General features: G+C 36.3%; 1 protein-coding gene across 1 annotated transcript in view; it reads left to right on the top strand.

Moving 5' to 3' along the window:
* Window positions 1-22,500, top strand: part of LOC137639999 (phenoloxidase-activating factor 2-like) — a 173,310-nt gene that overhangs the window by 58,277 nt on the left and 92,533 nt on the right. The window contains exon 2 of the mRNA XM_068372340.1: window positions 1,060-1,187. Coding sequence (XP_068228441.1) covers window positions 1,060-1,187 — 128 coding nt within the window. The remainder of the gene's footprint in view (window positions 1-1,059; window positions 1,188-22,500) is intronic.

Raw genomic sequence — 22,500 nt, 5'->3', positions numbered from 1 at the left:
CTAACCAAGGCCCCTTGCGTCAATAGGCATAGGAGGAAATGATGATAATGATATATATGAAGGCATATATTTGTATATATCAGTTTATGCAACCTGTCAAATATGGTTTATTATGTAGATAGATGTGCACATACTCGCACAGGTAACCCCTTTCCCCAGAGTCTGACTACTCTCCCCTACCTGAGGGACTAGGAGAGACCGAAATTACACATTTGGCAATGGTGCTGGGCGTGACTGGAAAGATATGATTATATATATATATATATATATATATATATACATACATATATATATATATATATATATATATATATATATATACTGTATATATATATACACATACATACATATATATATATATACACACACACACACACACATATATATATATATATATATATATACACACACATATATATATATATATATATATATATATATATATATATATATATATATAGCCCTTATATAATGGAGCAAGTGTTTGGCCATAGAAATATATATATATATATATATATATATATATATATATATATATATATATATTTAGTCAAAGGGAGATGGGTACAATGCAGGCTCTCTCACCTTTTTTCTAGTCCTGTTAGAGGACGGAGTACCTGCCATCTAAGATCTTGTTGAAGTTGATGTCATTCTTCCGAAAGACTATTAGGACGCTGAGCTGTGAAAGAGAAATAGAGGAGAGATTTCTCAAGAAAATGATGAGTGTGAAACATTGATGTTGTCCATTGATGGACAGGGTCAGTTAACTGGACCTTTTGATCTGTTAACAAGAGTTGATGAGTATCATCGCACGGTAAATGAGGAAGATTTTTGGCCAAAGGTCATCTAGGATGTAATCTGTGGATGACCATAGCTTTTTTCAACATAGGTTAGATTGGTTTATGATTAAAGTATCAGCACATGAATGTCCCTTTCTGCTTGAGCCAAATCATAGGTTATACATACTGGATCACACCAGTTACAGATTGTGTGTATACACCTCTTGTACTTTATAAATTTGAATATATCTCCTCATTCAGCCTCATTTTATTGTTGCAGGCTGTTGGTTTCCTTACTGGCCTTTGTTGCATTCTTCGGAGATATCAACTGTCAAAACAATGAAGCAACACGGCTAGGCCTTGTCTCCAGTGATATTGGAGTACCTCCTGTGCCCGGTGGCCAATTTGGTGAGTACTCTTTTTTAGTTTCTTATATTTCAGGTCTCAGGTATGATACTGTATTTCTAGATTAAGATGTCCAAAAGGCAATATTCTCTGTTATATTATGCTGTTACAAACTTGGCTGTTACAAGCTTAACAATCAGCTATTATAGTCTACTAATTTTGATTATAAGTGCAAAACCTAAACACGATAGGAATATGTATAGCAGATTCAGAATTAGTTCCTATCTCTTTGATGTTGGAATTGTCTAAGTCACCTTTCACCATCATCATCATGATCATCAGCCGTTACTAGTCCACTGCAGAACAAAGGCCTGAGAAATGTCATTCCACTCATGTCTGTTTATGATCTTAGTATGCACGTTTATACACACAATTTATTTAGTTCGTCAATCCAACATCTTCTCCTGGTTCATTAGCAATCACCAAGGATCCATCTATTATCTGTTAATTCTCATTATATATCCTGCTCATGTCCATTTCCTTTTCTTACATGTTGTTAGAATATCCTCTACTTTAGTTTGCTCTCATATCCATGTTGCTCTTTTTTCTGTTTTTTAGTATTAATCCCATCTTTATTCTTTCCATAGCTCTTTGAGTTGTAACTAGCTTATGTTCTAAGGCTTTAGTAAGGTTCCAAATTTTTTATGCTCAAGTTAATGCTAGTAGGACCATCTGATTGAATTCTTTTCTTTATAGAGAAAATGGCAATTTACGTTTCATAATCTCATTTGGTTTACCAAAATTTCTCCATCTCATGCTTATCCTTCTATTAATTTCGATCTCATATCCTGGGGAAACACTTATATACCTCCTAAGTACATTTATTCATTACCAATCTCTAGAGGTTTGTCCATAACTCTTGTACATTCTCTGCAGTTTCATTGAACCTTACGTTGGTTTTACTCATATTCATTTTAGTCCTAAATTTCTGCTTTCTCTATTCAAATCCGGTATCATATTTTGCAATTCTTCCGATGATTCACTAAACAGAACTATTTCATCTGCAAATCAAGTTGTTAAGGTATTCCGCACTAATATCATTTCCTACACTTTCCTATTCTAAATTCTTGAAAACTTCTTCCACGTGTGGTATGAATGATTTAGGGAAGATGGGATCTCCCTGTCTAATTCTTTTCTCGATTTGAATTTTTTCGCTCTTTATGAAGTTTTAGGATTGCTTTACTACCCGTATAGATTCATCTATTCCTTGTCCTTGAAGAGCTTTCATGACTGGTAAAGTGAGGTTTTGACAGAATCAGAATCTTCCTCATAGTCTATAAATACCATACATAGTGGTTTGTCATGCTCTGTTGATTTTTCCAATAACTGGTTTATTATGAACCGCCTTAATGGTTCATTAGGTTCTTTTAAAATACTAAAAGAATTGGGACTGGAATGAACCGATGGCCTGCAACAACCAAAGGGGTGGGTATAAGAGATAATTTAAAGTACCTTAACCTAGTTTATTTTACAAAAATTATACAAAAATAAATTATATACAATAATTACAATGAGTACAGGTAATGGGAAGCACAGCGACTTAAAAGATCATAGCATAAATTCAGATAACATTACAATAACAAAAACAGAAAACTTAACGTTCAAATAAATGTTGAATAAAATAAGCAATATTCATCAAAAAAAAAAAAAAAAAAAAAAAAAAAAAAAAAAAAAAAAAAAAAAAAAAAAAAAAACACAGTAAGCAGCAGCAACGACCAATTAATAAGAGAATCTTCTCATTATTAATAAAATAATAAATACGAGCCCATACACTGGCTCCACACTAAATAAGAAGAGCTAATACTTGCTCAGCACGATACACAACCATAATTACTGAAGAGCCCTACACTGCTCTTCCAACATATCAAATATGCACAAACATAATCCATAATCCTCGAGGACACCCATCGAACACTACGGGAATGACCACGACAGTGTCGATACGACAGCCACTGCTGCCACCGAAGAGTATCTCTTCAAAACCTCGGGAACTGGGTTGAAGACAAGTCACCCACACCTGCTTTATCAGGACCATCACCAATCACCATCAACTAGGTGATACTCCAAAACTGTTGCTGCTGCTTGTTCTCGACTGCATCACGAGAACCTGTCCATCTGGCTTCCCAAACCTGACTGACTCTTGTCACTCACATTGTGGCAAAAGTAAACAAGACACGTGCCTTAACAAAAAGAGGACAGTTAAAAAATTTAAACTAGGTTGTTTCAAAGTCAAACAACCTGACATGGTTAAATACATATATCATCATTATCTTCTCCTATGCCTATTGACGCAAAGGGCCTAGGTTAGATTTCGCCAGTCGTCTCTATCTTGAGCTTTTAATTCAATACTTCTCCATTCATCATCTCCTACGTCGCACTTCACAGTCATCAGCCATGTAGGCCTGGGGCTTCCAACTCTTCTAGTGCCTTGTGAAGCCCAGCTGAAGGTTTGGTAAACTAATCTCTTTTTGGGAGTGAGAAGAGTATGCCCAAACCACCTCCATCTACCCCTCATCATGATCTCATCCACATATGGCACTCGAGTAATCTTTTATAGTTTCATTTCCAATCTTGTCCTGCCATTTAACTCCCAATATCCTTCTTAGGGCTTTGTTCTCAAATCTGCTAAATCTATTGGAGATTGTTTCATTGTCATACTATGACTCATATCCATAGAGTAACACGGATCTTACTAAACTGATATATAGTCTAATTTTTATATGTAGTTTCAGGGGATTTTATTCCAAATTTTACTTAACCTAGCCATTATCTGATTTGCTTTTTTTTCAATCTTTCACTAAACTCTAATTCTAAAGACCTGTATTTGAGATCATAGTTCCTAAATACTTAAATGATTCCACCTAATTAATCCTTTCTCCTTACAATGATATTTCATCTTGCATTGCATACTCCATTCTCATCATATCTGTTTTTCTTCTATTTATCTTCAGCCCAACCTCGTGTGACATTTCATGCATTCTGGTAAGCAAATATTGCAAATCCTGTAGTGTTTTGCTAACAAAGACAGCATCATCAGCATACTCTAGGTCTGCTAAATTCCTATCACCAATCTCGTCCAATCCTTCTCCACCATCTCCAATTGTTCTACTCATTACAAAATCCATGAGGAGGATAAACAACATCTTTGACAACACATTCCCTTTGAGCACTCCACTGGTCACTGGAAATTCATTTGATAAGACTCCATTAATATCAATTCTGCACTTTCTATGCTCATGAACAGACTTAATTAAGAGCAATTCCATAATAATGCAGGACTTTCCACAAAATTGGTCGGTGCACGCTATCAAAGGCTTTTTCATAGTCCACAAAGTCCATTAAAAGTGGATTCCTCTATTCTATGCATTGCTGTACATGTCTCAAAATGAAAATTTGGTCAGGGCAACTTCTACCATTTTTAAATCCTGCTTGTTCATCTCTCAGCCTTTCATCAATCTTTCTCTCCAGTCTCTTTAGAATATGTATACTATATATTTTCAGAACAACTGACATAAGTGTTATGCTTCTATAATTATTGCAATCAGTCAGGTCTCTTTTTGCCACTTTCACCAACACTCCTAACTCCCATTCATCAGGTTTTGCCTTTTCATGCCACAAATTGCAAAATAATCTTGTAAGTATTCTGGGAGACACTTCATTTTCTGTCAGTATCATCTCGGGAGTTATTCTGTCGTATCCAGGGGCTTTCCATCTTTTTAGTGTTTTGAGGATAGCTTCGACTTCAAACACACGGAAGTCATTCATGGGCACATCAAGGTCTTCATGAGCTTCTGTTATATCAATCAAATTATTCCATTCATATCTCCTATTCATGACCTCACTAAAGTGTTCCTTCAAACGTTGTCTTTCTTCATCTTCTGTTGTTATAATAGATCCATCTCTCTTTTTGATGGGTATATGCTTCTTCTTCTTTGCCCCAGTCAAGATTTCATTAATAATTCTATGAGCAATTCTTACACCATAGCCCCTTCCTAAAGCAGATGAGGCTGACAAAGCCATGAAGCTTTGTCAGCCTCATCTGCTTTACTGTCTAAATATTTTCTCCAGTCATTCCTCGCTTTTCTTTTGACCTCACTATCAATACTGGAATACTTGCATGCTTTACCTTGTAATTTCATTAATTCCTCGAAAACTTTCAACAATCAATTTCTGTTTTTGTCTCCTTTTTATAGTATCCCAAGTATCATTTGATATCCATGGCTTTCTCCTTGTAACTGCATGTCCCAAGACTTCACTACAAACTAACTGATATATGTTCTTAAAATCACACCATGCTTCATTAATTGTCTGATCTTCGTCTCTTAGTTTCCAAAACTGCAAATCGATTCCTACATTCAACTGCAAATGTTTCTGTGCTCTTCTACTAAAAGCTTACTTGTATCAAACCTAGGTATTCTATTTACCTTTCTGTTGGGTGCTTTCAGTTTTAATTTCAGTGTGGCAATGAGAAGCTGGTGATCACTACCAATATCTGCATGTCTTTAGTTTCTTACATTTATCAATCGTGCTTCTCTCTCTATTAATATCAATGTAATCTATTTGATACACACACATACACACACACACACACACACACATATATATATATATATATGTATATATATATATATATATATATATATATATATATTTATATTATGAAAAATTTTTCTTCACTCTTCTTCTGTCTTTTGTGTTTTGGTCTCGCTCCTAGTATTGTAGTTACCCTTGAAACGTTCGCTCCCACACTTCACGTAATCTTTACACAAACAATGGGAGAACTGCTTCAAATTAATTAAACCCATTGACAATACCGTACGCCATATTCGTGACGTCACAACGTAGAAACCCAAACCAAAAGCCTTACGCTGTTGTAAGATTGTTCTGTCCTCCAACTGCGTGCGTCGAAATAATAAATACACTGGTTTTAAATATAACGTTAATACTGCTGACTTATAAGAAGCTTATGCTATCTCTTTGTACCTATTCAGGTCTGATTAATTTTAAAATGTATGCCCATCTCACCAGCCCATTGCAAATTGCTCATTTAATTTATTAATTTTAATAAGGCTGAATAGATACGATTATTATGCATGCATATTACATTGGGGCTACAAGACTTCTCTTCGTATTTTGCATAAAATCCCGCCTCCTCACTCCTTACAATGTTGCATTGCCCTGCCCTAATGTACCAATTTGGCACCTCAACTGGGTTTCCTATACTCAACGACACTCCCCTGTTTTGGAGGGAGAACAAAGGTAAGCTTACACAAACTTATGGTCGCCCCTTTTGTGAAAGAGCTGTGTTTTTGGCCAGGTGACTGACCTGGTCAGTCAATCTGTGCACCTCTGACTCGCCCCCGCAACTCGACTCCCACCAAACAGAGGACAGGAGTGCTGCTATGCAGGGGTCCTGTTGGCTGGAGATAGGGAAGAAGACGAGCATGGGAACCGGTCCTGCGAGACCCTATCTACCAAAAGCGAGGATTCCAGGGGTGGGCCAGTCAAGATTGCAAATTATTCGGTCAACGGTAATTTAAAAGCAAATAAGCTGTAACAGCCATTCAAGGAAAGGGGCTGTCTTCCAAGTAAGTAGTGCAGGTACTTAACATGGCCACTAGTTTTCCCCCTTTTAGACTAGATTAGTTTTTCATTTTACTTGATCTACTTATAGCTGGCTTTTACATATTTCGGGCTGAGTGCTTGGGATTGTGTGTACAGATTTTGTGTATAACTTTTGCTTTATAGATTAGTATAGTCTCGGGTCCAAAGACCACAGGTCAGACCAACTTTAATAATTTATCATGCAAGAGACTTCATGTCACACATATTTTGATTACCTTTTGACTGTGTTAAGTTGCATTTATTTCATTTCATTTTGTGTTTGTTTGAACCTCTTTTGCTTGATGTTAAGATGTTCGATTTTTTAATATATATTTTGTGCAATAAAGTATTTAGATCAAGTTAATTACACTCTTTCATATTATTACACCCTCTTTTGATTGGTTATGTCTAACATGAATATTTAATCTCGGGACAGTTTATACTATACATTGAAAGGATTAAGTCTAAATACTTTAAGAGTAATAGTGTGTTAGTGAGTGACTTATTATTAAATCTCTATGTTTTGAAGGCAAAGATCCTTATCTTTAACTTTTACTTTACTACAATACATCACTGCTCCCTCCATTGCCTTTGTCTATGTTAATGTAAATTCCTGTCCAGCATCTCACTGGGGTCACTAGGAAGGATTTGAAATAGAGCCTAAGAGTGTAGATGATCTTAGATTGACAAAGCTAAGGTAGACCATTGATTAATTACTCAGTCATGTGTGAAGTTTTTAGTTCTCTGGACTGAGAAGACTTTATTATCAGAGTGAAAGTTCATGAAATGCAGCATCTAAGTTATTTCCAAGATGCTGTGCCCTCGAGTGTTAGTGCTCCTATCCTCCCCTGTTGATCCGTGTTGCTTGCTGCAGGAAGACTTTCCCAGAAAAACAAGTTCCCACTCAACAATTGAATAAAAATAACATATTTCTCGACAGGAGTGGTCCTCTAAACTGGATCTTTTACCTTCGACATACGAAGCATTAGCGTAGTTTATCAGCTTGATTAAGCATACAGTACCTCGCTATATCACTCAAATTCACACGCCTCAGCCAGTTTGCCGAATGTGTAAAGCCCAGACTTTAATTGGGAAGAGAGATTTGTAGTCATTATGATCTTTTTGTATCGACCTCGCGTTTAAGGAGAGAACTGCGTAACCAGGTAAATTTTTTGCTTGAATGTCCTCTACAATATTTCGTAGGAACTTCGGTTTGTCTTGAATCCGTTCACCCACTTGATGTGGCGGGTTGCGTTCATAACCAGAAAGTTCTGAAGCTGCTTAAACTAAGGCTTTTGTGATGTTCAGACGTCTGTGTTTACTGCTCAACGAGAGCGCCGGTGTACTTGTTCTGTTAACTAATTTTGCCACTTTATTATTTAATTTTATCATTTTGTACCTCGGTTTACCGTCCTTCGTGTCGTTTACCTTCCCTAACTTTACTAACTAACGTTCCCCATATACCTAGCACGTGTCCTTGGCTTATAGAGTAAATTGGTGCACCATAACTTTAAGTTTTCTTACAAGTAGCGTAGAAACTTAATTTCACCAAGTCCGTTTCATTCCACAGTTTGTACCGAGATGGTGGATCTTGTTTACAACCCAAGCTAGAGGGTTCTTATTTTTTGTTGTACCGTATGTAACTTACTGCATGTTGTTTCTTTAATTAACTATATAGTTTTATTTATAACTTCATCGTTCAACACTTACAAGTGCAACATTGATTTATTCTTTGTCCCCTGCATGGGGAAAGTTTGGTGTTCGTCCTCTGTGGGAGGAAAATTGTGTTGTCCTTTTTCGTAAGGAGATTTTTGTTTATCCTCTGTGCAAGGAGATTTAACTTCGTCCCCTACGTGGGGAAAATTGGTGTGTCCTTTGCGTAAGGAAAATTTGTCTAGCCTCAACGAGAGGCATCGTTTGTCTTCTGTATGAGGAGATTTTTGTGTTACCTCTGCGTGAGGGAATATATCGATCTTTATCCGTTTGTAAGTGTAAATTCATTTGTTCTTTTCATGGTAAGATTTTTTTTGCTTTGTTCTTTTAGCGAGGAGATTTTGTTTTACCTCTGTGTGAGGGAAATTTATATTTGTTTAGCATATGCGAGAGTATATTTCAATAGATAAGTTGTTGCATCGTGCGCCCATTTATTTTTTAATTGTTCAGCGGTGGCCTCAGTGTGCCCGCAATCGTACACTACAAGTGTTAAGCTCTTTTAACTGTTTTTGACTTTTAATGTAATTTTTTGTCCCTTAAGCCCACATGCTTTTCGAAAATGTTCTATGCTCTTCGTGTGTAGTTTTAGCTCTAATTTATCACCCTGTGCGTATATAATTCATCTTAATCAAGTTTTTTGTCACGTGACTGAGCATCCTCTGCTTTGCTGGACCCAGTCAGTTTGAATTTTAAATTAGTTTTTTATTTACATTTTGTTTTGTCATTCAACAATTTTTCTCCCATTATCAGTAATTTTGAATATTCAATTATCACGCTTATAAATTTGTAAAGTTTTATATTCACGCTCCTCGATTTTGCTATGGAACTTTGAACAAGATGATGGACTTCACTCGTTCATAAACAAACCTCCAACGCCTAAGGCTGAACCACTCAGCCCAGAGGAGATTAATGCTCGGCTTAAGGAACAGGAGCTAAAATTAAAATTTGTTTGAGAGGACGCAGACTTAGCTCTCCACGCTCTTGCTTTGGTTGATTTTCAGAGCATGGGTCCTGAAACTATGGCACATTTTAAAACTCTCGTTGTTAACGTGAGAGATGAACTTTGCAGTTACAAAGGATTTTAGAGACGTCATAATGACAGTCCTATTTTTAAAGTAAATTATCCCCTGCTTACGGCCTATTCAAGGAAAATTGAGATTGCTTTCAATAGTCTCATGGCTCATCCAAATTTATCCATTAAGCCAAATCAGCTTTGTTCTTCTTCAGTGATGTGCCCCATTGTAAATACTATTAACAGTACTGATACCTTTGTGTTGGCAGTCAAGCATGAAGTTTATATTTTTCCATTAGTTTCTCAACCCGTTAAATCTTCAAGTTTCATTACTATGTTGCCAGCATGGCACGAGATTAATAAATTTACATCAGACCCTCCTGCTCCATCCTCATTTCCAGACCTTAAGTCAGTGTTTGATCAACTCAAACCCCTTTGGCTGTATCACCCTTGACAGTGTGTCCCAGTGGGAATACCGTTCATGGTCTCAACGTGGACCCCCCCATAGAGGTAGCGCCAATGCCAATCAACCTAACCGTGAGCGCAAAGGCCAGCAAAGGCTTGTACCGGTAAATTCATTCATTAAGCCCATACCATCCCATGGATCAGTGCTCGCTTTGCCTGATTGTCCCATCCTCAACCCTGTAACTTCCGTTCCAACCCGCTTTGGCGCTGTAACATCCAGGCCAGAATTTGAAACCCCCTCCCTGAAAGAGCCACATAATCATAACTTTAGCAGTTAGAAATGAAGCCTTTGCCCTGACAGCGGATTTAGCGTAGTTCATACATGTAGAACTAGTGCTAGAACCTAGAGCTGGTGTACGTTTAACCTTGTTTGAGAACTGCTGTAAAATGAACCTTGTAATTTATTATTTTCATTCAGTTATATATGGCACCACTTTATGCTTTTATTATTTTTGCCGAGTGGTTCAGCAGCATTTTCCCGGCCAATCCTTTGCTTTAGTTTCAAAGCGTAAATTTAATATTTGCCTTGACAATCCTTCAGCTCGTGCTGAATATAACTTATACTTTTAAAGCTCCCCTTTCAAAGGTTTTCCTTCAAGACGACATCCAAGACTCTCGCGGTCAGAATTACGATGTCCCCATGGACCTAGTTTGTCTCTGTTTACCATTAAAACTAGTGTCAGATAATTGTTCACGTTTTAACGCCGAGAAGGAAGTAGCTTTTCTCCCTTTCTCACTTGTCTAATGCAAAATATTCATTGCGCTAGTCACTTTCTTTGCAAAAACATTTTATGTTAAACATTGGATATCTGACCGGGACTGGGATTCGCCCCCATAATTTTTAATATATCATTGGCCGGACTTGTTGCTGAACCTGACTGTTATTGGCTCACATTTTTGTTTGCTCTATCCCTACCCCTTGGGTGGGAGGAATTGTTTACTTTACTGTAATCATTTGATTACCCTTGCATAATATGTTTAAAGTTAACACTGGTCATTTACTTAACGCTTCCATGAAGTATTGCCTGGGGGTTCAGTTTTCCCCACATTCACATTCATACATAACTTCAATTTGATTGAATTTAATTAATGCTAAGAGCGTTTAGTTAACTTGAAACGGACGTTGATGTGAATTATGATTTCACTCTTCATTCATCCAGTAGGTTTATCTTGCATGTATTGGCGTGCTACTGTTATAAGCACACATTGAGTATGAGTTGTTTCAGATGTATGTAAATGGATAACTGAATACATCTTAATAGTTTTTAAGTATTTATTCTATAAAAACAACAGAGTTAAACATCTCCATCACTGGAGGAAGCTGGGTTGGTCCAGATGACCAATTCTGGTGAAGTATAGATATGAACTGACTAAATTATCGATATCACAGATATCGTATGCTTAGTTTATTTTAGACACGTCACAAACTCGGAAGACACCTGCATCCGGTGACGTCACAAACTTTCACACGCTTGAGACAATGTGTTGACGTTAAGAAGAATGTCAAATTGCTGAGGTTTGCATTGTATGTCCAGTTTACAATTTGAATGACTACAGCAAATCCCAGGGTTAGCTCCTTCAACCAACATGACATATTACGTCATTTGTTTTAAACATGTAATATTAACTATTCTAATCATTACATTAGCTCGGCCAGCTATATCAATTTTTTTACAAAAATTTAACAACAAGCCGAAACATGGTTATTAGGTGTGACTGGACATACGTATTATTCTTTGTTTAACTTTAGCCATAATCAACCGAGGACGAATGTCCAAATAGGCACATTAAAGAATAATAACAATAATGCATACAAAAAAGATATTACCAAAGCAAAAAGAAAAATGCATGATAAAACCAAGATCATATATATGGTACATTGCTAGCAAATGATTATATGGTACCAAAAAAAAAACTTCTGACTTACATATGATTCGGTAACTTGATAAAAAATAATTGTTACCTTTGTCAGAAACATAATACTCAATTATTAGTGCACAAACACGAATTCCTGGTACGTACACGTACCACGGTTTCGTACATATATATATATATATATATATATATTTATATACAGGGCTGATATATTTTATTAGATGCCCATAGATTCTGTTATATATTTTATTTTTTTTTTCTCTTTTCTTTTTTAACATTCCGGCTTATATATTTTTATTAGATGCCGAGAGAAAAAATGATTTATAACTCTTTTTTTTTTTTTTTTAAATGTTGTTTTAAATGTATTTTTAACAATGCAAATGTAGAAAATTTCTTTAATTACATATTACTAGCGTACTAATCAGCTTTTCATACAAACTCTCCCCGACAAATTACTCCTTTTAGCGAATGAGGTGGCCACTCAAACAGCTTTGAACTGAATCAAATAGGGCGTATTGTCGGGGCTAGGCAAATCGTTCCTTTTTAGCTGCTTGCTGTGCCGTAACCTACGCCAAACAAGGATGTTCACGGCGATAAATATCACCACCGTGATACACAAACCAGCCAGTAGTATGGGGTGAAGAATTTCCTTATAAGTCGGTGACAGGTGGTCCATGTCGGTTATTTTCATCAACCGCTTGGCAACTTGTCCGTTGTACGGGAGAGGAAGTGCTGGCATTGTAGAGGTCCACGTGGAGTTCGCGAAGTAGGCTCGTTCTCTGATGATTGTCCGTAGACCAGTCACCATGGAATTCGGGGAAGTCCCGACACAACCATCTGCTGCGACGAAGATATGGGCGAAGGACGTGGATCCGTCAGGGCATGATACATTGAAGCCGTCCTTGTCGTATCGTATCCACGAGCCATTATTCAGTCTGCAATTGAACTCATTATTGTCAAAGGGATAAAGCTTATCCAGACAATTTTCACTTGTATGGGAGAGAGCACCGTCTAGCACTATACCTAACTCGCATGAATCCATTAAGTTTTTATGGAATTCAAATGAGTCAGCTGTACATATTTTTCTATCCATTGCGTCTGAACAGTGAGTTAATTGATTTAAGTCTTTAATGACCGTATATGTTTCCTTGTCTGCGGAAATCAATACGTGTCCTGTCAAACTGGATATTACTGGATTTGAGTGATTCGTCATGAAAGTCGGAAATGGTGATATCCTGTAAGATTGCCAGGCATCAGAAGAATCAAAGGGAATTGTAATCCTAATCTTGTTATTATCTACGTTTACTGTAATTAGGCTGTAATAAAATTCTAACCTATGTTCGTCTAACAAAGGAACATAGCCTAGTTTATCCCTTCCGTTCTTCAGAATTAATTTTAAGTAACTTATAGGCAACAAATGGGGCGACAATACACCTTTAGTTGCTAACGTGATAGCTTCTACATAATCCTTGGATTTCTCAATGAAATGTGTAATTCTGTTATGTATGTGATCTATCTTTGAATCATAATACGTTAATGTTGTCAACAAATCCTGTACTTCCATAATTTGAACGATATTATCTGAATGTTCATTTAATAAACCCATAATTTTATTGATTGAAGCTAACTGATTCCTTAGTTCTTACATAATCAATTCATCTTTATGAGTCAAGAACTCAATTTTCTTATTTTGATTACTAATTTTAAGACGATTGGAAATTCCTAAACCTAAACTTGCAACAGACCCAAAGATGCTTAATGCAGCATAAATAAACGGATTCCGTCTTTCTTTATGTTCGTGTCCTACAGTCCACATCAAAAGGTCATAAGCCAAAGATCCTGTCTCGCCAGTCTTATTTTTCAAGTCATCAGATAGCATCTCTGCAACTTTTAATGTTGATCCAACCAAACTCTTTGTAGTCAAATGAAAATGTCTTCTATGCAACTCATCCATTGATGCAGAAAACCTTGAAATGGCGGTTCTTAAGCTAATGACATCATTCTCTTGAAGAAAAATTGCTTGCATATTCACTTCTACAATTACGTTGGTTGATGTAATAAAAATGTCTTCTTGTCTTTCAACTATATTGCCATATTTAAAATATATATTTTTAGTCTTAGAGCTCATCCCATACGAGAAAAATGTCTGAGCGAACAATATCACTCCCAACAACAAAAAATTCATCTTGGAAACCTGTAACGAGAAAAAATATATGTAATTACTCCTGTATTAAAAAGAAAACTTTTAATCACATAAAACAGAATAAAATTTTCCCTCACTTCTTTTCCTCTCTTTTCTTTTTAATTTCTTATGTGAGCCAATGGTACTATTCTCTCATCCGTGGGTTGGGCTACGTTTTGAATTCTAAACCTATTGGCCGTTAATGTTTCCAAAATGTTAAATGGGCCTTCAAACTTAGGTGTTAGTTTATAGTTGAGCCCTTTTCTGACATTGATTTGAATATAGATGTTATCACCCACGGTATATGTTTTAGTTGGTTTCGCTATTTTATCATGATTCCTTTTCATTATGATTTGTGATTCTTCTAAATTCTTTCGAAGGATATCATATCGACTTATACTTGCATTTATACATTCTTTTAAAGGATTTGATAGATTAGTTGTAGGCGTTAATACATGGAAAGGTGTTCTAACTGGGGTACCATACAATGCTTCATGCGGTGACATTTTAATTGATATATGATATGAATGATTCAGAGTACTCAGTGCCGCCGGTATTGCAATATCCCAGTTGGGGTCTGATCCCCCTAGTGTTACCCTCAATATATTTAATATCTTCCTATTTGCTCTTTCCACTAGCCCATTCGACTCTGGGTGATATATCATGGTATTAATTTTCTTTATGTTGAGGAATTCACACAATGAGGTAAGAAAGTGATTATTAAATTCACCACCCGAGTCTGAGATTATCATGTGTGGAATTCCATGTTTACAAATGTAACACTCGTAAAACTTCCTAGCGCATTCAATCGCAGTTTTAGTTTTAAGCGCTATTAGTTCTGTATATCGAGTTAAAGCATCTATAATTACTAAGAGGTGCTTATTTCCTCTGTCTGGCTCGTAAAATCCTGTTAACAAATCTAAATGTATTCTTTCAAAGGGTTGATTGGGCACAGGATAAGCTCCTAGGCTGACAGGTGTTTTCGTATGCCCTTTGTTTTCCTGACATGTGCGACAATTAGCTATGTGTCTTTTTATATCTGTAAGCATTGTATGCCAATAAAACAATGATTTGGCTTTCTGTGACATTAATGAGAACCCAGGGTGTCCATGTAATGGATTGGAATGCAACCAATTCAGGACAGTGGAAATAAGTGAGATTGGTACTACTACCTGGTCGTTAGTTACATGTGGTGTATTGCGGGTTTTCCTTGTCACAGTCCTACACAGAATATTATCTTTGATTATATAATTCTGCTGCTTATACTTTATATATTCCTTTTCTTTATGATTGCCTTTCAAAGCATTTATAATTGTTTCTATTTTCTGATCTTTTCTTTGCTCAGTCTGTAATAATTCAGTACTCCAGCCTAAATCCTCTTGTTCAGATATTGTTTTTACAATAGGCATGGATGTTGATATATCTATTAATTCAGCTAAAGGCTCCGTACAAGATGACACGGGGTTGCGTGATAATGCATCCGCAATGATATTTGCTTTCCCAGGTAAATACCCGATTCTTGCGCCAAAATCTTGAATGATCAAATGCCACCGAGTTCGTTTAGGGCTGTGGTTGAAGTCTTTAAAGAACTCTGTTAGTGGTTTATGGTCAGTAAGAACCTTAACGGGATAACCATAAATTATGAACTTAAAATGCACTAGCGAATTAACAATAGCTAGTCCTTCCTTGTCTATTACTGCATACTTACTTTCGGAAGTTCTCAATTTTCGAGAATAGAAAGCTATCAGGAAAAACTGTTTATCATATTGCTGAAGCAATACCCCTCCCACTCCTAAGTCTGAGGCGTCTGTTGCAATGAAGAATTCCTTACCGAAGTCAGGAAATTTTAAGATAGGAGAACTACACAGTTCATCTTTCAAAGTATTAAACGCCTGTTGATGTTGCTCAGACCATATGAAATCTATGCCCTTCTTCGTAAGATCAGTTAAAGGAGCGGCTATTATTGAATAGTTGCGTATAAAACGCCTGTAATATCCACTACAACCCAGAAATTGCTGTATTCCCTTGACATTAGTAGGTATGGGAAAATTACGTATAGCCGACACCTTATCATGGACTACTTTAAGACCTTGGCTTGACACCATGAAACCCAAATATATTAATTCTGTTTTGAAAAATTCACACTTACTAATCTTTACCCTTAAGTTATGTTGTCTTAATCTCTGTAGTACTAGTTCTAACTTACGTAGATGTTCTTCTAAGGTGTTGGAAAAGATTACAAGATCATCCATATAGGCATGCAATATATCCCCTAACAAGTCTCCAAACACTATGTTAATCATTCTTGTAAATGTTATAGGAGCACAACGTAAACCAAAAGGCATCCGTAAAAATTCATAATGTCCCCTGGCTGTGCTGAAGGCTGTGTATGGGATACTATCTTCTTCTAACGATATCTGGTGAAAGCCTTTAAGTAAGTCCAAACTGGTAAAATATTTATTCTGACCTAACAAAGACAAAATATCGTCAGTACATGGCACTGGGAATCGATCAGGGATCGTTTCCTCATTTAGACGACGAAAGTCGACGCAGATACGCCATGTTCGATCTTTTTTCGGTACAACTATTAAAGGAAAATTATAAGGGCTGTTTGATTTTCTAATGACTCCTTCCTCTAACATTTTACCTACTTCATCATTTATTTCATTCTGGAATTTCATAGGGAGTCTGTACGAGGGTACATATATAATTTTCTGCTTGTCCTTTAACCTTATTTGATGCTCGATCACATCTGTTATTCCTAAGGATCCATCTGTAGTGGAAAAGACATCTTGATATTTAGTTAAAAGTTCAAAAATTTTCTGCTGAATTTCTTCGTCTTGAATGTCCTTACTGATTTTATTTTTAATAGATCGCAAAAGGGATTCATCCGCAACTGATTGAGAGTGATTGATTTCAGCAACGGTAAGAATACGATGTTTATAAACTTCTACATCCAAGATATGTTGATTTTTGTGAATTACTAAAGTGTTATTTAAATGATTACAGACTTCGATATTACATTGCTGATGTGAGCCTACTGTATAAATAGCTTGTGTGACAGACAATCCGTTAGTTTTCAAAGTATCGGAAAGGATTAATATTTCAGATCCCGGTAGTGTTTTCTTTATTTGCACTATTAAATTCGAAGGTATGTTTGGTTCGATAGATTGCGTGCAAGATGATATTACGGGTGAACGAGAATTCTGCTGGGTCGCGTATATTATTTCTTTATTAGTGAGACAAGTTATTGGTTCTTCAACGTACGTTACGGTTACATTTTTCGTCTCCTTTTTATCCAAAACTGATTTTAAGGTATTAGAAGACTTATAGAATTTCCCTTTGATATACACGCCGTGCTTGGCAGGAGCTAAGATAATGTTTTGATTTCCCATAGATGGGTATCCTATAATTACAGCTGGATACATATTAATGTTTTTTACAACAACAAATGTATCGGCAAACGTGCGATTACCGACTCTGAACTGAATATGAGTTATGCCTATGACGTTTAATTCATTATTTCCTATACCTGAAAGTCTAATTCCTGATTTTTCAATCGGAAAGTTCGAAAACAACAAATGATGCGTCTTCAAATCCATAATATTACGTGGACTACCAGAGTCAAAAAATAACGTAAAGGATTTGTGTTCTAAATTTACAGCATATAAGGTTGGCCGTAACTCATTTTGGCTTATTATTGTATGAATTCGTTGCAAATCTACGGGAGCATGCACTGTTTTACTTAATTCGGCCGTGTGTTTCATAGGAAAATCTATTGTCTCACAATTATCTGATAAAACATTAAATTGATTATTCAATACTATTGATGTTGACATGAATGACCTTGACCCAACATCACTCTCTTCCCCTCTAGAGTTAACTATGTGGTATTTGCTTTGCTCTGCACATTCTGAAAATTAGTCTGACCTTGCGAGGTCTGGTTTGACGGCCCAGGCTCAGCGATATTTGAAGAAGTGTTTGTTTCGGACTCTGAACCGCATTGACATTTGGTTGTTTCTTCTTATTGTTAAAATGAGGATTTTTCTTTTTATTTCCATATGGAACTGACTGTGGAATTGACTGTGTATTTCTGGGATATTGTTGTGTCTTACGCGAGTAACATTGACTATAAGAATGCGTTGCAGTGTTGTGAATTGAGCAAAATTTTGTTCTACAGTCTGCGCTTATGTGACCTTGACGTTTGCAGTTGTAACACGTCACTCCCGCTACTGGACTGTTAACTACGTTCACTGTTTGTGGTTTTGTTTCATTCTTTGCAAAAACTTGAGTTAACACGGGATCGAGATCTGGACACTTGGACATGTGTTTCTTTATCTGTTTATAGACATCCAATTCCGTACTTGCAGGCGTTAACTTCTTATCAAAACACCGCACTAAAGCTTCAGGCAACATAAGTGTCATGCAAGTCAAATACATTAATCGCAAAAAATCTTTCACGGAGATGTTATCGTTAGTAACCCAAGTGGAATTACCTAAAATGTCCTGATATTCGTTAAGCCTATCAGCTATGAGAGCTGCTCTCTCAATAACATTAAGCCGATTCATAGTGGCTTGATTAAGTGTATTTCGTAACGTTAACACTACATCCAAGGCTTCCTCACCCCCATAGATCGCGCGTAACCTAACTTTGAAATCATCCCAAGTAACTGCTTCTTGAAATGAAACACCTCTTAAATATGCACTCGCATCCCCCTTAGAAAAATCTATAAAACTTTTAGCTTCTTGTAATTGTACAAAATGGTCTACGATTTGTTTGGCATTTAAATGGGCATCAACGGATGAAATCCATGACTCCACATTTTGTGGCAAGAACCCGTTGACCCGACCTTGAAAAGGAAGGATTGCTGACCTGGCATTTACAAGCGTCACAATTGGAGGAGGATTAGTCTGGCCTACACCACTAGGTCCAGGGGTAGGGCTGACAGGAGGAGCCATGACTGCTGTATTTTTTTTTTCTATCTCTTTGACCCCTTGCAATTCTATCAAAATATCTATATGAGTACAGACGCCCACTGCGTAAACGCATATGTATAATAAAATTCTCCCAACAATGTTACTAATCCCAAAACATTTCCCCAAGAATTTCTGAAAGAAAAAGGAATTAGCACAAAGAAAGAAAAATTCTAAATGAGAATTCGGAGTTTCCTATAACAAAGATTAGCAATTCACTCACCCCAGTAATAATCGACTAACGACTTGTGATAACTACACTTCACTGCCACCATTTATTGGCGTGCTACTGTTATAAGCACACATTGAGTATGAGTTGTTTCAGATGTATGTAAATGGATAACTGAATACATCTTAATAGTTTTTAAGTATTTATTCTATAAAAACAACAGAGTTAAACATCTCCATCACTGGAGGAAGCTGGGTTGGTCCAGATGACCAATTCTGGTGAAGTATAGATATGAACTGACTAAATTATCGATATCACAGATATCGTATGCTTAGTTTATTTTAGACACGTCACAAACTCGGAAGACACCTGCATCCGGTGACGTCACAAACTTTCACACGCTTGAGACAATGTGTTGACGTTAAGAAGAATGTCAAATTGCTGAGGTTTGCATTGTATGTCCAGTTTACGATTTAAATGACTACAGCAAATCCCAGGGTTAGCTCCTTCAACCAACATGACATATTACGTCATTTGTTTTAAACATGTAATATTAACTATTCTAATCATTACACATGTACTAACAAATAGCTGAATCACATTTGCTGGAACTAACCCTTCTCTCCTTTCTTTTTCCCTTTATCCCCAGGGTGTGAAGAATTTTTCTTCACTCTCCTACTTTCTTTTGTATTTTGGCCTCACTCCTAATATTGTAGTTATCCCCTTAATGTTCGCTCCCACACTTTATGTTTTCTTTACTGATATATTGGGAGAACTGTTTTGAATTAAATAAACTCGTTGACACTACCGTACGCCATGTTCATGGCGTCTCGGCATAGAAACGCAAACCAAAAGCCTTACCCCAGCGTACGATGGTTCTTTCCTTCAACTACATGTGTTGAGATAAATTATTGCACTTAAATCTAACGTTAGTACTGCTGACTTATAAGTAGCTTATTTTTTCTCTCAGTACCTATTCAGGTATGATTAATTTTAAGATGTATGCCCATCGCACCAGCCCATTTCTAATTGCTCATTTAAGTTATTAATTTTTGGTAAGCCTGAATAGGTAGGGTTATTATGCATGTATAATCCCTTAGAGCTATAAGATTTCGCTTCGTATTTTGCAAAATATTCTGCCTCCCTCTCACTCCTTACAACGTTGAATTGTCGTGCCCTAAAGTCCCAATATAGCACCTCAACTTTGTTTCCTAAGTCCAGCAACCCTCACCTGTTTTGGAAGGTGGACACAAGTGAGCCCACGTGACCTAAGGGTCGCCCCATTCGTGAAAGAGCCGTGTGTTTGGCCAGGTGCCTGACCTGGTCAATCAATCTGTGCACCTCTGGCTCACCCTCCAACTCGACTCCCACCAAACAGAGGATAGGAGTGCTGCCGCGCTAGGGTCCTGTCGGCTGGAGATAGGGAAGAAGACGAGCCTGCAAACTGTTCCAGCAAGACCCTATCTACCAAAAGCGAAGATTCCAGGGGTGGGCCGGTCAAGGGTGCAAACTATTCGGTGAATGGTGATTTACAAGCGAACAAGCTGTAGCAGCCATTTAAGGACAAGGGCTGTCTTTCGAGTAAGGAGTGCAGGTACATAATATGGCCACTAGTTTTCCCCCTTTTAGACTAGATTGGTTTTTCGTTTTACTTTATCTAGTTTTAACTGGATTTTACATATTTCGGGATGAGTACTTGGGATTGTGTGTATAGATTTTGTGTATAACTTTTGCTTTTAGAGACTAGTATAGTCTCGGGTCAAAAGACCACGGGTACGACCCCACTTCAATCATTTATCATTGCAAGAGACTTCATGTCGCGCATGTTTTGATTGCATTTTGATTTTGCTTAGTTGTATTTATTTAGTTTCATTTTGTGTTTGTTTGAACATATTTTGCTTGATGTTATGATGTCTGATTTTTCAATGTAAAAATTGTGTAATAAAATATTTAGATTAAGTTAATCACACTCTTTCTTATTACTACTCCCACTTTTGATTAATTATGTCTATCATGAATATTTAATCTTAGAACAGTATACCCGATACATTGAAAAGAGTAAGTCTAAATACTTTAAGAGTAATAGTGTGTTAGCGAGTGACTTGGTATTTAGTCTCTATGTTTCGAAGGTAAAGGTCCTTATCTTTAACTTTTACTTTACTACAATATATCACCGCTCCCTCCATTGCTTTTGTCTATATTAACGTGGATGCCTATCCAGCATCTCACTGGGGTCACTAGGACAGATTCGAAATAGAGCCTAAGAGTGTAGACTACGTTAGATTAACAAATCTAAGGTAGACCATCAATTAATTACTTCATCACATGTGGAGTTTTAGTCTTTGGGCGGAGAAGAATTTATTATCAGAGTGAAGGTTCTTGAAATGCAGAACCAAAGTTAGTGCCAGGGTGCTGTGCCCTCGAGTGTTAGCGCTTCTATCCTCCCCTGTTGATTCTTGTTGCTTGCTGAAGGGAGAACTTCCTAGAAAAACAAGTTCCCACTTAACAATTGAATAAAAATAACATATTTCTCCACACACACACATTCACACACACACACACACACACACACACACACACACATATATATATATATATATATATATATATATGTATATATATATATATATATATATATATATATATATATATATATATATATATATATATGTATATATATATATATATATATATATATATATATATATATATATATATATATATATATATACACACACACAGTAGACCCCCGCCATACGACATTAATCCGTTCTGGAGTTGGTATTGTATGATGAAAATGTTGTATGGTGGGCAATAGAATACCTAATGCGTGCAAAACCCCAGGTAAAAACTTTTATATACATACTAAAAATTAGTAACAAGATAGTATAGTAAGCACTGTACTACAGTACTTATATATAATATACATGTAATGTACAGTATATAATTAAATAACATTATAAATAAAAATTATATACTGTACTGTAAAGGAAAAATTAAATTTTATTTACCTTTGGAGTGACGTGACTTGAGCTGGTAGTGGGTGGAGGCAGAGGGGGGAGGAGACGGCAGATATAAAAACGTATCAATGCTAATTATGTTATGTACACTTAATGATAAATTTATTCTTATTAAACACTTAAAATTAAAAATGCTTATTTTTTATTATTTTTGTCTTTTGAAAATTTTTTATGATTTTTTTTTAGAACTTAATTACTCCTTTTTACCTTCTTTAATAGAATCACTTATATCATCTTTGCTCTCTGACACTTCTCTTTTGGAGAAATATCTATCAAAAGAAGCCTGTTTCTGACGACTCCTC

The sequence above is a fragment of the Palaemon carinicauda genome, chromosome 4 (genome assembly GCF_036898095.1).
Source record: "Palaemon carinicauda isolate YSFRI2023 chromosome 4, ASM3689809v2, whole genome shotgun sequence".
In the NCBI taxonomy this organism is placed as follows: Eukaryota; Metazoa; Arthropoda; class Malacostraca; order Decapoda; family Palaemonidae; genus Palaemon; species Palaemon carinicauda.
The sequence above is the reverse complement of the archived record's forward strand: the minus strand, read 5'-3'. Positions and strand labels throughout refer to the sequence as shown.